At 33.8% G+C, this 15,536-nt stretch overlaps 3 protein-coding genes across 3 annotated transcripts; all 3 read left to right on the plus strand.

The window, feature by feature from the left end:
• The first annotated feature begins 1,805 nt into the window (after window positions 1-1,805).
• On the plus strand, window positions 1,806-2,570 carry LOC133869849 (UPF0481 protein At3g47200-like). Its single transcript, XM_062306978.1, has one exon. The coding sequence runs from the start codon at window positions 1,806-1,808 to the stop codon at window positions 2,568-2,570; it is 765 nt and encodes a 254-aa protein (XP_062162962.1).
• Window positions 2,571-8,967: 6,397 nt separating this feature from the next.
• Window positions 8,968-10,218, plus strand: LOC133863067 (UPF0481 protein At3g47200-like). The gene has a single exon (XM_062299052.1). The coding sequence runs from the start codon at window positions 8,968-8,970 to the stop codon at window positions 10,216-10,218; it is 1,251 nt and encodes a 416-aa protein (XP_062155036.1).
• A 3,002-nt stretch (window positions 10,219-13,220) lies between these two features.
• LOC133858652 (UPF0481 protein At3g47200-like) lies at window positions 13,221-14,901 on the plus strand. The gene is made up of 2 exons (XM_062294124.1): window positions 13,221-13,295; window positions 13,384-14,901. The coding sequence occupies exon 2, from the start codon at window positions 13,410-13,412 to the stop codon at window positions 14,670-14,672; it is 1,263 nt and encodes a 420-aa protein (XP_062150108.1). The 5' UTR covers window positions 13,221-13,295; window positions 13,384-13,409; the 3' UTR covers window positions 14,673-14,901.
• The last annotated feature ends 635 nt before the right edge of the window (window positions 14,902-15,536 follow it).

The raw sequence follows: 15,536 nt of genomic DNA on the forward strand, positions 1-15,536 counted from the left end.
TATTAAAGGGATAATTGCACCGTTGGTCCCTGTGGTATACCATAATTATTTTTCACTCCCTATGGTTTAAAAAGTTCATGGGAGGTCCTCGTGATATGCAATAATTACAAATCGATCCCTAGCGTCAAATTCTGTTAAAATTTTTAACAGATTCCGTCAAATGCCACGTCAGCGACACGTGTCGCCAATAAGATGGCGACACGTGTCTACCGTAATAAAAAAATAAAAATTTATTAAAAAAATAAAAATACTTATTTTAAAAAAATAAAATTCAAAAAATTCAAAAAAAAAAAAAAACAAAAAAAAAAAAGGCTGAAGGGGCCGGCCACCCCCAAATGGGTGGCCAAGCCACCCGTTCAGTTTTTTTTTTTTTTAATTTTTTTTTTTTAAAAAAAAAAATAAGTATTTTTATTTATTTTTTAATAAATTTATATTTTTTTATTAAGATGGACACGTGTCGCCATAAGATGGCGACACGTGTCGCTGACGTGGCATTTGACAGAATCTGTTAAAAAATTTAATAGAATTTGACGCCAGGGATCGATTTGTAATTATTGCATACCACGAGGACCTCTCAGTAACTTTTTAAACCATAAGGAGTAAAAAATAATTATGGCATACCACAAGGACCAACGGTGCAATTTTTCCAATTTCATAAACATCAACAAATTTAAAATTTTTATTGGTGTTTATTAAATTCCAACAAAACTCGATGCTCGACACCCTGGTATTCCTGCCATTTCGATACGCCAGTAAGTAAATTAATATTACATGTTGTTTATACACGGATTTCTAACGTTTAATAAAGAGATAATTACATTTAACCCCCCTGATTTATCCACGGTGTGGCGATTTACCCCTCAATGTACCAAAATTGGTACATGACCCCCCCCGAACTTGCCAACGTGTGGCAAAATCAACCTTCCATCCAATCGACCGTTCGTTTGGACGGAAAGTCGGTCACGTGCAAGTCACGTGACTTGGGGAGCGTCTCTGTCTTAAACGGTCACGTGACTTGCACGTGACCGATTTTCCGTCCAACCGAACGGTCGATTGGACGGAAGGTTGATTTTGCCACACGTTGACAAGTTCGGGGGGGTCATGTACCAATTTTGGTACATTGGGGGGTAAATCGCCACACCGTGGATAAATCAGGGGGGTTAAGTGTAATTATCCCTTTAATAAAAATGCCAAAAAGTTATTTGCTTGAAGTTGTTTAACATTAGAGACAGGTTCTCTGAAATATTTTTGGAATAGAAACGTGTACTGCTTCATTCGGAATATGAGGGGTGTTGATGGAATTGATCTTGTCTCCGTTCGTATTCATGAAAAGCTTGTTGGTTTGACTCCGAATGCTCTAGAATGTTGTATATTCAAAGTGAATACCCTATTACGCAATGTAAATCAGAAAGCATATGACCCTCAATTACTTCCCATCGGTCCTTACCATCGCGGCAAAGATGGCTTAAGGCTTATGGAAGATCACAAATTGCGTTATTTATAGCTACTTCTTCAAAAGAGAAATGAAACAAGTGTGGAAACATATATTGAGGCAATGAGAGAGTTGGAAGGAAGAGCTTGTAGATATATGTTATGCAGAACCCATTAGCCTAACCGTTGATGAGTTCGTAGAAATGATGCTTCTTGATGGGTTTTTCATCATCGAGCTGTTTATCCGCAATGACGGATCTAAGAGATGAATGTGACCCAATCTTGCAAGTCAATTGGATGTTCTGTAGCGTAAACCGTGATCTACTGCTATTCGAAAACCAAATTCCATTCTTGTTCTCACTAAATTGTTTGAGATGACTAAGGTTCCTAACCCGCAGTACAATCTTATTGATCTAGCCATGTTGTTCTGCCAATACACATTCTTACGATTTGAATGCCCTATCTCTGCATCAAGTCATGAATCGCTCCAAAACATTGCACATCTACTTGCTTTGGTACATAAATCTTTCACTCCAACTGTAGAAATTGGGATAGATACTGGGAATATTGTAGATGAGGAAAAGTGGAAATCGATACCGAGTGCCACAGAGCTTCAAGAGGCTGGAGTCAACTTGAAAAAGCTACAGAGTGGTAGCTTCCTTGACATAAAGTTCAACAATGGGGTATTGAAAATTCCATTTTTGAAAATAGAAGATCTATCGGTATCTTTCTCCCGAAATCTGATTGCATATGAGCAATACGATCGAAATAATGATCACAATTACGTCACAGACTATTTAACCTTAATGGATTATCTCATCAACTCTCAAAAGGATGTTGAATTACATTGTCGACCAGGAATTATTGAAAATTGGTTGGGTGATGATGAAGCTGTCTCAACCATGTTTACCAAGCTTTCTGAGAATGTCATTCAATCAAAAGTCTGTTATGCTAAAATTTTCAAAGATCTGAACGAGCATTGCAACAAACGTAAGAATGTGTGGATAGCAAACTCGAGGCACAACTATTTCAACAGTCCTTGGGCATTGATTTCATGTCTTGCAACTGCCTTTTTGCTCCTGCTTGCTTTAGCACAGACCATATTTTCCATTCTTCCTTACATTTTTCCCATAAAGTAACAAGTGCCTGCTAGTTTTGTTCCCTTACTTCATATAACATAATTTTGGAATAATGTACGTTTTAGTAATTCAATGACTTAAATGGCCCATTAGGAAATTTTTTTGCTGAGCTAGAGTCATGATCTTTGTTGAATTCGAATGTTTATTGACTATTGTCATGGGAACCACCTTATTAGAGGTTGTTTATGGGTTTGTAATAATGCATGTTCTAGGCATCAATATTGGAACGGTTGGCTTATTTTCGATTTCCAAATGAAACTCTCTCTCTCATTCATGAATCTGATATTACAATTTGTTCATAACTAGAGAGTGTATAGATTAATTTGTGTGTGTGTGTGGCTGTCTATCAATTGAAACTACGTCCATATATGAACACTGACATGCTAGGAACATGCTTCTTTTTTGTGTGTTGAACTTTTTAATAGGGATGTGTAAATTGAGCTATATAAATTCATTAAATTCCAAATCTTAATTTATATTTTAATTTAGAATCATACTAATATTCAATTTTGTTCTTTAGACACTCATTTGAACCTCCTTTTCATATCTGAATACTCTCTTTGTTGTATATGAAATTTTAGACTATTGGACTCCAAAATATGATAGTTTGCCATCTCAAGACACAGCTCCTAACAACCTTGCTTACGTGACAACTTTTCCCCCAGCTAGCTTCAGGGTTTTTTTATTTTAAAAAAAATATATAAAAATAAAAGTTGTCACATAAGCAAGATGGACAAAAACTGTGTCTTGGGATAACAATGTATTATATCTCATTGGACTTCCGCTTTCCAGAGTCCAATTTGTATTTATTGAGAAGGAGATAAATCCAAATTTTGAGAAATTCAATATATTGTGCCACATCATGTTGTAAGATTTATTGTATTTTATTTTATTTTATTTTATTTTTTGTAAAATATTTTGTAAGCCTAACTTTTCTCAAACTAAAGAAAAAGGTTTGTTCGTGAATGTGATTCTTATTGAAGAAGGAAGCTAGGCCAGAAGTTTTGCAGATAGTATAGTGGAAGGAGGGTTATGATCGGGTCATTTGTCAGGGTTGCAAATTAAATCTTGGGTTATAAAGGTTTTATAAGTAGATCAATTTGTAACATATATATATATATATATATATATATATATATATATATATATATATATATATATATATATTGTATAGTGGATACCTTTGGGGTTGGAGTTACTTCTGTAGTAGTTTTATTTTTAAAAAGTTTTTTAAAAGTATTTCACTTTGTCACAAAATCCTCGTGTTTATTTTATTTTATTACACTCCCCCCTCCCCCAATACTTTGGAAATGGCTTTGCCACACTTAAAAAACCAAAAAAAAACAAATTAAAAAAAAAAATAGAAAAGGCTTTGCCACTACTCTCAGTAGTTTTTTGGATGAATGATTCATGTTGTTTTTCTAACAGTGAGCTTGAATTAACATAAATTGTAGATCTACAAAAAAGAAAAAGACATAAATTGTAGAGCTTTATTTAAAGTATCCCAATTGTAAACTTGGTAATCCAGTACACCACCTCCTTTTAAAAGCGCATATATATATATATATATATATATATATATATATATATATATATATTCTTTCAATTTTCATTGTACCCGGCCACTACCCAGATTCAAAAATTCATAACACAGACGCCAAAAACTATTTCATACGTACCCCTTGATAATAATTAAGGTAATCTCTCTCGTAGGAAAGACTAGGACTGTTTTCGCAACTGTTTAAACGGTTCTAAAACATGTGTTGACAAATAAGGGGAAGAAAAAGCCTGTGGGATATGTTTGGTCGTTGAGTAAAACCGCGAGAGCTATTTAATTGTAAACCACTTTAAATTAATCTGATGCAGGATGAAATCAGACACAACTATAGAATTAATTGGTCTATTAATGCAAGAGAAAATCAGACACAAATATAGAATTAATTAGTCTATGATGTGGCGATGAGATTGATTTGGCTTAAGCAGGAAAGAAAATGGTCAACTACTCAAGAAGGAAAGAAGAGACCTTTGGCAAATTGTGATTCGGAAGATATTCTCTACCGAGTTGTCAACATCCATCAAGGGGAAGACCAAGAAGGAAAGAAGAGACTATCTATAAATCTCTTGATTCATCTTTTAAAGAATTCTCATATTTATATTTACGTTGTCGTCAAGTAATATTATAGTTATTATATTTTCCCTAATATGGTAATTCTTTGGCACCAAGTATTTCCCATTAAGGGTGCGTTTGAGATTGTGATTCCGTAGAAAAAAATGTGATTTTAAATCAAATCGCAGAAAATGAACCATTTGGAAACTGCGTTTTTAAAAAATTGCGATTTGAAAACGCATTTTTCTGCGTTTTCAAATCACAGGTAATGAAGTGCTTTTTTGAAAACGCAGAATTTTAAAAGGCTAACCTGCGATTTTAAAGGCCAAACTGCGATTTTGCCAAGTGCTTATCTGCGTTTTTAAAAATTAATTTTTCAAATTGCACATTTTAAAATCGCTATTTTAAAATCGTACTTTTTGAAATCACAAATCCAAACGGACCCTAATTTGGAGATATTCTTTGGCACCAAGTATTTCCATAATATGCTTCTTTGTATTTATTTGAATTATTTCAAATCTTAGGAGATTTTATTTCCTTTAGTAGTCATTAGGGCTTTATTATAAATATGGACATTTGTAATAGAACAATCAATGAATTGAATATTATTATTTTCTCAAAGTTCTCTAAGTGTTTTGGGATAATTTATATGTCTTCTTCCTTGCAAATTGCCTGCTGAATAGCCAGCAGAATAATCGCTATTCTGTCCGGCGTCAAATCCTCCGCGCGCGTAACCAAAAACGGGTTCTCAAATTTGCTCATAGCAGAGCAAGTATTTTCCTTATAAGAGCCATATAGTTAGACTTGACAATTCGGGTTGCCGTGGCAACCCATTTGGTTGGCGTGTCAACCTATCAGGTTAGCGTGTCAACTCATCAGGTTAGCGTGTCAACCCATTTAATTAATTTGGTAAAAAATGTGTAATTATCGCATTATAAATATGTTATAAACAGGTTGACGGGCCATAAACAGGTTGGTGGGTCATAAACGAGTCATTAACGAGTCATTAACGTGTCATAAACGGGTTAACGGGTCATAAACAAGTTATAGCCTAAACTAAAACCTTATATATTCGTGTCGTGTTCGTGTTGGATTCGCGGGTCGTGTTAAAATTGCCAAGCCTACATATAGTCTTCACGCATGTTTTCCGTACGTTAAACTATTCATTAAATGATAAGTGTTTTCAATAGTTTTTTATTTATAATTTTTTGAGTTTTTTCTACATTTAGGGAATGAAATGAGATTTAAGAAAACTGTTGTTAGTACTCTTAATATAGCATCTTAAGTTAGAACCTTATTTTCGTTAATCAACTTCTCATTTCAATTAAATATGTAGTGATTTCACATTGTCTATGCTCACTTCCACTTCCTCTCTCTTTTGCAACAAAGACTTTTGTACAGTTTGTTTAGTCATGTCGTCACCTCAGCCAGATTCCTACTAGTTTCGCAGGAATTTTGCAACTACGTCCGATTCTGGCCAATTTCATCGAAATCTTGTGCGTTGGCGAGATTTCGACAACGGCCAGACAGCTTCAGTAGAATATCACAAGCCAGATTCTGGCAATACTGGCCAAATTTCGGCCAAATTGCTGGGATTTGAATTGCCGGAATCTGGCTCGGTGGCCGGATTCCAAAAACTACCATATTCTGGCGAATTAGCCGACAATTCCGGATTCCAGCTAATTCGCTGGAATCTAAGTCTCCGGAATCCGGTGATTGTATTTCAAAATCCGAGGATCTTCGGCAGCATATTCGGGCTACCAATAAACTCTAATGCCCGGTTATGGCGAATTTCCACAAACATGCGCAAAAATGAAATATTTAAATTCAGAAATCAATTTAAGGTTTTTAAAAAGAAAAAGAAAAAGAAAAAAAGTATAAAGAAAAGGAAAAGGAAAAAAAGAAAAAGAAAAAAGAAAAAGAAGAAACGGCTTGTTTGCAATCACTTCCACTTGCTGTCTCTTAAAACATAGAAAAACTATCCTTTTAAGTGCACTAGTAAGCGTTATTCTATTCAATGCTTCAGCGCATTGAGAAACAATCCGCAGAGAGGTGATCTACAGCCAGTCTTTAAACAAGTAAGTTACATTGCCCATCTTTCTTTCTTTTTCCATTTTTTTTTTCTTTTTTTTTTTCTTGCGATTTTTTCAATTCTCTTCTAACATGGTAAAATATTATAGACGGTTTCTTTTTTAGGGTTTTTGAATGTCCAAAATAGAAATAACAATTTTGGTAACTAAAATAGCAATGACTGCACTTTATCTAACAAGTACATGATCATTTTGGAATAATGTTTTAGTAATTCAATGACTTAAATGGTTCTTAGGAATTTTCTGCCGAGCTAGAGTCATGATCTTTGTTGAACTCGAATGTCTATTGTCATGGGTACCACCTTATTAGTAGTTGCTTATGGGTTTGTAATAATGCATGTACTAAGCATCAATATTGGAACAGTACTTAATTGGCTTTTTTTTAGATTTCCAAATGAATCTCTCTCTTATTCATGAGTCTGTTATTGCAATTTGTTTATAATTAAAGATTGACTAGTTTTTTTTTTTTTTTTTTTTTTGTTTTTGGTGGCCGTCTATCATTTGGGACTATATATATATATATATATATATATATATATATATGAACCCTGACATGCATGCTGGGAATATGATTCTTTTTTTGTGTAGAACATTTTAACAAGGATGTATACATATATAAATTCATTAAATTCAAAATCTTAAATTATTATTTCCACAATAAACCAATAATGTAGAAAATGTAAAGAACATACCAAAATCCATATATAATTCGCTTTACCCCCGATCTTAGGTTACACAAAATGATGGAATTGAAGTTGCATAAATTTATAGGGCAAAGAAAACTCCGGTCCACTTCCCATCAAAGGAGGCGTTTAATAGAAATCACTTCTCTTATATAATATTGACCAATAAAATAAAAGAGTAAAAAAGACTAGTTGATGCAAACCAATTAATACAAAACACAGGAAAATGATAAATTTGCTCGTTTTAGGGAACCGTGACCTCCAATGTCTAATTCGAGAAAACCTAATCTCCTAAAAAACACAGTAAATTGTATTTCACATAACAATAATCAACTTAATTGTTTGTTATTCATTATAATCCCCTTTAAATAGAGGAGCAATACTAATCGGTTACAAAGATAACTATTAATCAAAATAGGACTCTTAAACTATCTAACTGACCCACTAGGATTAAGATGGATTCTATTAATTCTAGACTAGGACTCTAAGAATCTGACTCAATCTTAAATTGGAAGATATATATAACTTCCCTTATTGAACTCTAACACGAGTCAAGACCAAATAATAATGATCATATCACTAGGATTAGAATCTATTAGTATCCGATCAAATCATAGGTACGTACCATGCATGTTATGTGGGCTATATATATATATACACGTTACTCCATTCTTAATTACTACTATATATTTATATATACGACCATCATGCATGCTACGATTCTTTCGCAAATTTAAATGACTCTTGCATTGCATGCCCTAAACCCTCCAAAAAGTGTTTAAACTACTGGTCGTTAGACTCGTTACCATATGGTTTCTAAACCCTAGGAGCATGTACGTAGTTTACAACATATATGAAAGATATTGCTCTTTATATGGTACGTACATATATACCACCGGCCTTGACAACAGTCAACAGCCACTTCTCACTAAATTAATACAGATCTTGCTTCTTCTGCAACAAGAGATGCTAATGCCTTTGACTTTGCAACATTAATACATGATAGCTAGTCATAAACAAATCATATAAATCATTATATATATGATCTACAGCATCCCTGATATATGGTAGCTAGCCATTATCAACGTACGTACCCAATGCTTAAGTTTTGCATATACTTTGCTTCATGAACTAATAAAGTATAAATCAAAATAAAGACTACTAAATTAGATTTTCTAGCTTTTGCACGGAAAGTGCACGGTTCACAGTAAGAGAAGACTGCTACGAATCTTGTTTTTGGGTCTTTCCAGTGCATTTGATGTTAAATTAATTAAGAATCAGAATAAGCTTCTTTAATTTCTCTTTATTAAATTCCAACAAAACCTGACGCTCGACACCCTGGTGTTCCTGCTCTTTTGATACGCCAGTAAGTAAATTAATGTTACTTGTTGTTTATATATAAACGGATTACTGGTGTTTAAAAACAATAGAAAGTTATTTGCTTGAAGTTGATTACCATTAGTGACAGTTCTCTGCAATACTTTTGGAACAGAAACGTATACTGCTTCATTCGGAATATGAGGCGTGTTGATGGACCTGATCCTGTCTCGATTCGTATTCATGAAAAGCTTGTTGGTTTGACTCCGAATGCTCCAGAATGTTGTATATTCAGAGTGCATACCCTGTTACGCAACGTAAATCAAAAAGCATACGACCCTCAATTACTTTCCATTGGTCCTTACCACCGCGGCAAGGATGGCTTAAGGCTCATGGAAGATCACAAATTGCGCTATTTACAGCTACTTCTTCAAAGGAGAAACGAAACAAGTGTAGAAACATATATTAAGGCCATGAGAGAATTGGAAGGAAGAGCTCGTAGATGCTATGCAGAACCCATTAGCCTAACCACGGATGAGTTTGTAGAAATGATGCTTCTTGATGGATGTTTCATCATTGAGCTGTTTCGCAAATTTGAAATGTTGGATCTAATAGATGAACGTGACCCAATTTTGCAATTCGGTTGGATGTTCTATAGCTTAAAGCGTGATCTACTGTTATTCGAAAACCAAATTCCATTCTTTGTTCTCACTAAATTGTTCAAGATGACTAAGGTTCCTAATCAAGAGGGCAACCTTATTGATCTAGCTGTGCTTTTCTTCCAAGTATCATTATTACCATTTGGACACCATATCTCTGCATCAAGTCATGAATCTTTCATAGACATTGAGCATCTACTTGCTTTGTTATATAAATCTTTCACTCCACCATCTGTAGGAATTGAAGACAACACTGAAGAAAAGTTGAATTCGATACCTAGTGCCACGGAGCTTCAAGAGGCTGGAGTCAAATTGAAGAAGTTACAGAGTGGTAGCTTCTTTGACTTAAAGTTCAACAACGGGGTACTGGAAATTCCGTTTTTGAATATAGATGATGGATCAGAATCAATCTTCCGAAATCTAATTGCATATGAGCAATACGGTCGAAATAATGATGTCAAATACGTCACAGACTATGTGAGCTTCATGGATGATCTCACCAACTCTCCAAAAGATGTTGAATTAATTCGTCGACAAGGAATTATTGAAAATTGGTTGAGTGATGATGAAGCTGTCTCCACTATGTTTAACAAGCTTGGTGAGAATGTTATGGTATCCAACGACTATTATGCTCAAATTTTCAGAGATGTGAAGAAGCATTGCCGAGAACGTAAGAATGTGTGGATAGCAAACTTAAGGCACAAGTATTTCAACAGCCCTTGGGCATTGATTTCATTTCTTGCTATTGGATTTGTTATGAAAAGTTGCAGAAAACAGAGTACAAAGAACTAAGAGATGATATATTGTATGAGAGTATTGATACTCGATCTGATTTGTATTGAATAATGTAATGAATGAATTAAGATAATACACTTGATCAGTATGTACCAAAATACATAATTCACTTTACCAAGAGTGAAAAAGACAATGATTAGATAACATTACTCCATTCTTACTACTATTTATACCATTATGCTACGTACGATTTTTTCTTAAATTTTAATGACTCATCGATCTGTACGTACGTGCATGGAAATCACCCAGATCGATCAAGTAGTTAATTTAAAACATAAAAGATGCTCTTAATTATATATATGGTACATTATGTGCCACCTTGCCAACAGCCACAGAAATAGAGCAACAGCCGCAACAAGAAGAAGAAGCACAATTAATGATAGCAATTAACATGCATGTCACGTTCCTGATTAAGGAGTACGCATGAAGTGGCCGGGAATTAAGGTTTTAACTCAACATTTATCTTATCAGTTGCGCGCCATAAGTTATTTTATCGATCTACTTAATTTGTATTATGATCTTCCGTACGTAATTGTGATCGAAAGAAGGATTTCAATTATTGAAGGGATGGCTTCAAACGATCATGCATATGATTGTTTTTTTTTTTAAAAAAAAAAAAAGAAAAATAAAAGTTGATATTAATGGAGGTATATATTGAAGAAGAGTCGTTATATCAATAATAAAAAATTAGTGATATTAAGATCGAACTTGTGTAATTTTAAATGTGACCCTCATGTTCCCTTTGTATCTTTTAAAATTGATGTGGCTTTTAAAATTACAATTCAATTAAAATTCAATAATGATTAATTTTATATATATATATATACAAAACCAATTACATCAATTTTGAGATGACACAAGAGGAACATAGAGTGATATGTAGCATTACTCTAAGAACTCTTTAGAAAAATTAGTGTCATGTTGAAAAAAATAAAATAAAATAAAAAAGAGAGACTTAACTCCCACGGAAAAATTCAAAGGTCAAGGCCCATAAGCACAATTATTTTGTAAAAAAATAAAAAAGTGAATTATTGCTAAGATTCTATTTGGTAGACTCTAGAACTCCCCACATAGAAAAATTAACCCTCATGCCAGGAATACAACAATTTTCTTTAAAAAATAAAATAAAATGAGTAATGATTCAATGCCACCCAAAAATACAACTTTTTACCATCTTGCCTATGTGGCGAGGTGGTCCCCCACTACTTTTTGAGTTTTTTTATTTTTTTAAAATAAATTAAGGTGGGGGACCACCTTGCCACATAGGCAATGTGGTGAAAAGTTGTATATTTAGGTAGTAGTGAATCATTACTCAAATAAAATAATTGCATTATCTCTCTCTTTGAGTGACTCTAGAACTCCCACAAAAAATAACAAATGTCTCAAGCCAAGAACTCAAATCTTTTTTCTTTTCTTTTCTTTTCTTTTTTTTTTTTCTTTTTATAGAAAAAAACAGAAATCTTATTCTTTGAACAATCACTCCACCAAATTACCAAAATCGCTGCAACAATTTTGCATTACCGGAGTAGGAGGCGCATGACCACTGCTACAAGTTCGCCTGCTTGACTACCAGCCAATTCTCGCCTACGACCTCGTCGCCTCTGCCTCTGGAAATCTCTTGCACCCATCTCTCGCCCTTCTACTTTTTTTTTCTTTTTTTTCTTTTTTTCCCCCATTTGTTATACGGAGTCAGGGACGATGCATCTTTTTACTTTTTTGACACTTCACTTCAAACATTTTTGGGAAAAATATATATTAGCCCCCCAAACTACCACCCTTTCTCCGAATGTCCCTCCAAACTACCAATGCTTAGATTCTAGCCCCCCAAACTACCACTTTTTGATTTTTTGGCCACATCCGTCCATTTATGCCGTCAATTCTAAACAGAATTCCGAAAATACCCCTCCTACACTTTGAAATTCTCACGGTTAAGAGATGGGTATTTTCGGGTTTTTGGCCAATTTCTGTTAGAATTAACGGTATAAATAGACGGATGGGGCCAAAAAATCAAAAAGTGGTAGTTTGGGGGGGTCAGAGTGCAAGTGTTGGTAGTTCGGGATGCCATCCAGAAAAAGGGTAGTAGCTTGGGGGGCTTATATATATTTTTTCCAACATTTTTTGTTCTGAGATAAGGATGAAAACATGTGGCTGTGGGACAACCACACATTTTCTTTGTTTTGATTTTACGTTTTCTTTTTTCTTTTTCTTTTTCTTTTTTTTCATCTTACGGTGTTTAGTTTCTAACTTATTGCAAGTCAAACAGCCACACCGTTTTTTATAAAATATTATTGTTTTTTTTTTAATTTTAACAAAAATTAATAATTATATTAAGCATACGAAAAATATTACTAGTCAATTTGTATAATTAGCCACTCATTACTAATTATTAAAAAAAATTATTCTTTTCTTATGCAGGTTAAGAGTGTTATAAAGCGAGCCTATGTTGAATCAGGTTCAATTCTTCAATCTATTATGTAACTTTCTTATTTATAAATATTTTTAATTATAAACTTTACTAGAAATATTATGCATTAGATATGAAAAACTTTTTTAAAAAAATAAAAGAATAAGAAATTAATGAATATTAAAATGAATCTGTAGAGGCAAATTTCTTACTATCAATATGACGTTGAATCTCAAAAGGGGAAAAAAATAATCTTTTAAATAAAAATAAATAAATAACTTGTAAATAATAATTTTTTTACTAGTCAAACAGCCAAACATAGAGCCGGCCCTGCACGCCCCACGCCCCACGCCCCCCACCCCCCAAGTTATAATCTGAGAAAAAAATAAAAAATAAATAAATAAATTAGCATCTAATAAGTCAAAGTTTCCTTAATTAGAGCCACTATAATACTATATAGTCTTCAAGCATGCATGTTGCGTAGCTACGACGGCCACGTGCACGCTTCCTCTCTTAAAAGATAAATAAATTAAATAACAAGGGAAGGGAAGGGGTCTTTAAGTAGTTAATTAGCTAGCGTTCTTGTATTCCATGATCTAATTAGCGTTTTGATTAAAGGCCAAGTAACAATATGCAATAGGCGATCTACGGTCGGTTTAGCTTTAAACAAGTAAGTTTCATTACCTTTTTCTTTTTTCTTTTTTTTAATTATTATTATTTTTCTCTCTTCTCTAACATGCTAGATGTATTTGGAATAGAGAGACTTGTACAAATTGCTTAGAACATGAGGCCGGTCGATGGAGTTGATCTTGTCTCCATTCGTATTCATGGAAAGCTTGCTGGCTTGATTCCAAATGTTTCGGAGTGTTGTATATTTAAAGTGCATACCCAGTTACGCAAGGTAAATGAGAAGGCATACGATCCTGTAATGGTCGCCATCGGTCCTTACCACCGTGGCAAGGACGACTTAAGGCTTATGGAAGATCACAAATTGCGCTATTTACAATTACTACTTCAAAGGAGAAACGAAAGTAGTGTAGAAACATACATTAAGGCCATTAGAGAATTGGAAGGAAGAGCTCGTAGATACTATGCAGAACCCATTAGCCTAACCACTGATGAGTTCGTAGAAATGATGCTTCTTGATGGGTGTTTCATCATCGAGCTGTTTCGCAAGTTCGCAAGGACAGATCTAAGAGGTGATCAATGTGATCCAATCTTCCGATTGGACTGGATGTTCTTTAACTTAAAGCGTGATCTACTATTATTCGAAAACCAAATTCCGTTCTTTCTTCTCACTAAATTGTTGGAGATGACTGAGGTTCCTAACCACCAGGACAACCTTATTGATCTAGCTGTGCTTTTCTTCCAAGTCTCATTATTACCATTTGGATACCATATATCTGCATCAAGTCATGAATCTTTCATAGACATCGAGCATCTACTTGCTTTGTTATATAAATCTGTTACTCCACCATCTGTAAAAATTGAAGATACTAAAGAAAAGTTGAATTCAATACCTAGTGCCACAAAACTTCAAGAGGCTGGAGTCAAATTCAAGAAGCTAGAGAATGGTAGCTTCTTTGACATAAAGTTTAACAATGGGGTATTGGAAATTCCGTTTTTTAATATTGATGATGGATTAGAATCTATCTTTCGAAATCTAATTGCATATGAGCAATACAGTCAAAATAATGATCTCAATTACGTCACAAACTATGTGAGCTTCATGCATGATCTAACCAACTCTCCAAAGGATGTTGAATTACTTCGTCAACGAGGAATTATTGAAAATTGGTTGAGTGATGATGGAGCTGTCTCCACCATGTTTAACAACCTTGGTGAGAATGTCATTCTATCCAGCTTCTGTTATGCTAAAATTTTCAGAGATGTGAACAAGCATTGTCAGAGACGTAAGAATGTATGGATGGCAAACTTGAGGCACAAGTATTTCAACGGTCCTTGGGCTTTAATTTTATTTCTTGCAGCTGTCTTTTTGCTCTTGCTTGCTTTAATGCAAACCATATTTACCGTTAACGGAAAATAAGTAACAAGTACCTGATCATTTTGTTCCCTTATTTCATATAACATAATTTCTGAATAATGTTTTTGTTTTCCAAAATGAGTTAAATGGCTCCTCAGGAAATCTTGCTGCCAAGCTAGAATCTTGATCTTTGTTGAATTCAAATGTCTATTGTCATGGGAACCCCCTTAATTAGAGGTTGTTTATGAGTTTGTAATAATGCTTGTTCTAGGCATCAATAATATTGGAATCGTTGGCCTATTTTCGATTTTCAAATGAAACTCTCTCTACCTCTCATTCATGCATCTGACACTTCAATTTGTTCATAATTATTACAATTCTATCATTTGGAACCATATATATGAACACTGACATGCTAGTAACATGCTTTTTTTTTTTTTTGATAAGTTGCTAGTAACATGCTTCTTCTTCTTCTTTTTCTTTGTTTGTGTTGAACTTTTTAACAAGGATCTGTAAATTGATCTATATAAATTCATTAAATTCCAAATCTTTAAGTTTTTTTTCATAGTTAAATCTTAAATTATTATTTTCACAATAAACCAATAATGTAGAAAATGTAAAGAACATACCAAATTTCATAATTCACTTGACCCTCAATCTTAATTAGGTTACATAAAATGACGAAGAAGTTGCATAAATTTGTAGGGTAGAAAAATGATCAGTTTCTTTCTTTAATTATACCTCCACTTTCCATCAAAGGAGGAGTTCAATAGGTATCACTTCTCTTTTTGACCAAAAAAAAACTGAAATGAGTGAAAAAGAAAAGGATTAAATGTAATAGTATCCAATGAAATCATATGTACCATGTTATATACGTTACTCCATTCATACTACTATTTATACCATTATGCTACAGTTCTTTTGCAA

The sequence above is a fragment of the Alnus glutinosa genome, chromosome 1 (assembly GCF_958979055.1).
Source record: "Alnus glutinosa chromosome 1, dhAlnGlut1.1, whole genome shotgun sequence".
NCBI classification, from domain to species: Eukaryota; Viridiplantae; Streptophyta; class Magnoliopsida; order Fagales; family Betulaceae; genus Alnus; species Alnus glutinosa.

What these genes read in the sequence shown, in the direction of transcription:
- LOC133869849 (XM_062306978.1), top strand. Translation starts at nt 1,806, where the DNA reads ATGACTAAGGTTCCTAACCCGCAGTACAATCTTATTGATCTAGCCATG.
- LOC133858652 (XM_062294124.1), top strand. Translation starts at nt 13,410, where the DNA reads ATGAGGCCGGTCGATGGAGTTGATCTTGTCTCCATTCGTATTCATGGA.
- LOC133863067 (XM_062299052.1), top strand. Translation starts at nt 8,968, where the DNA reads ATGAGGCGTGTTGATGGACCTGATCCTGTCTCGATTCGTATTCATGAA.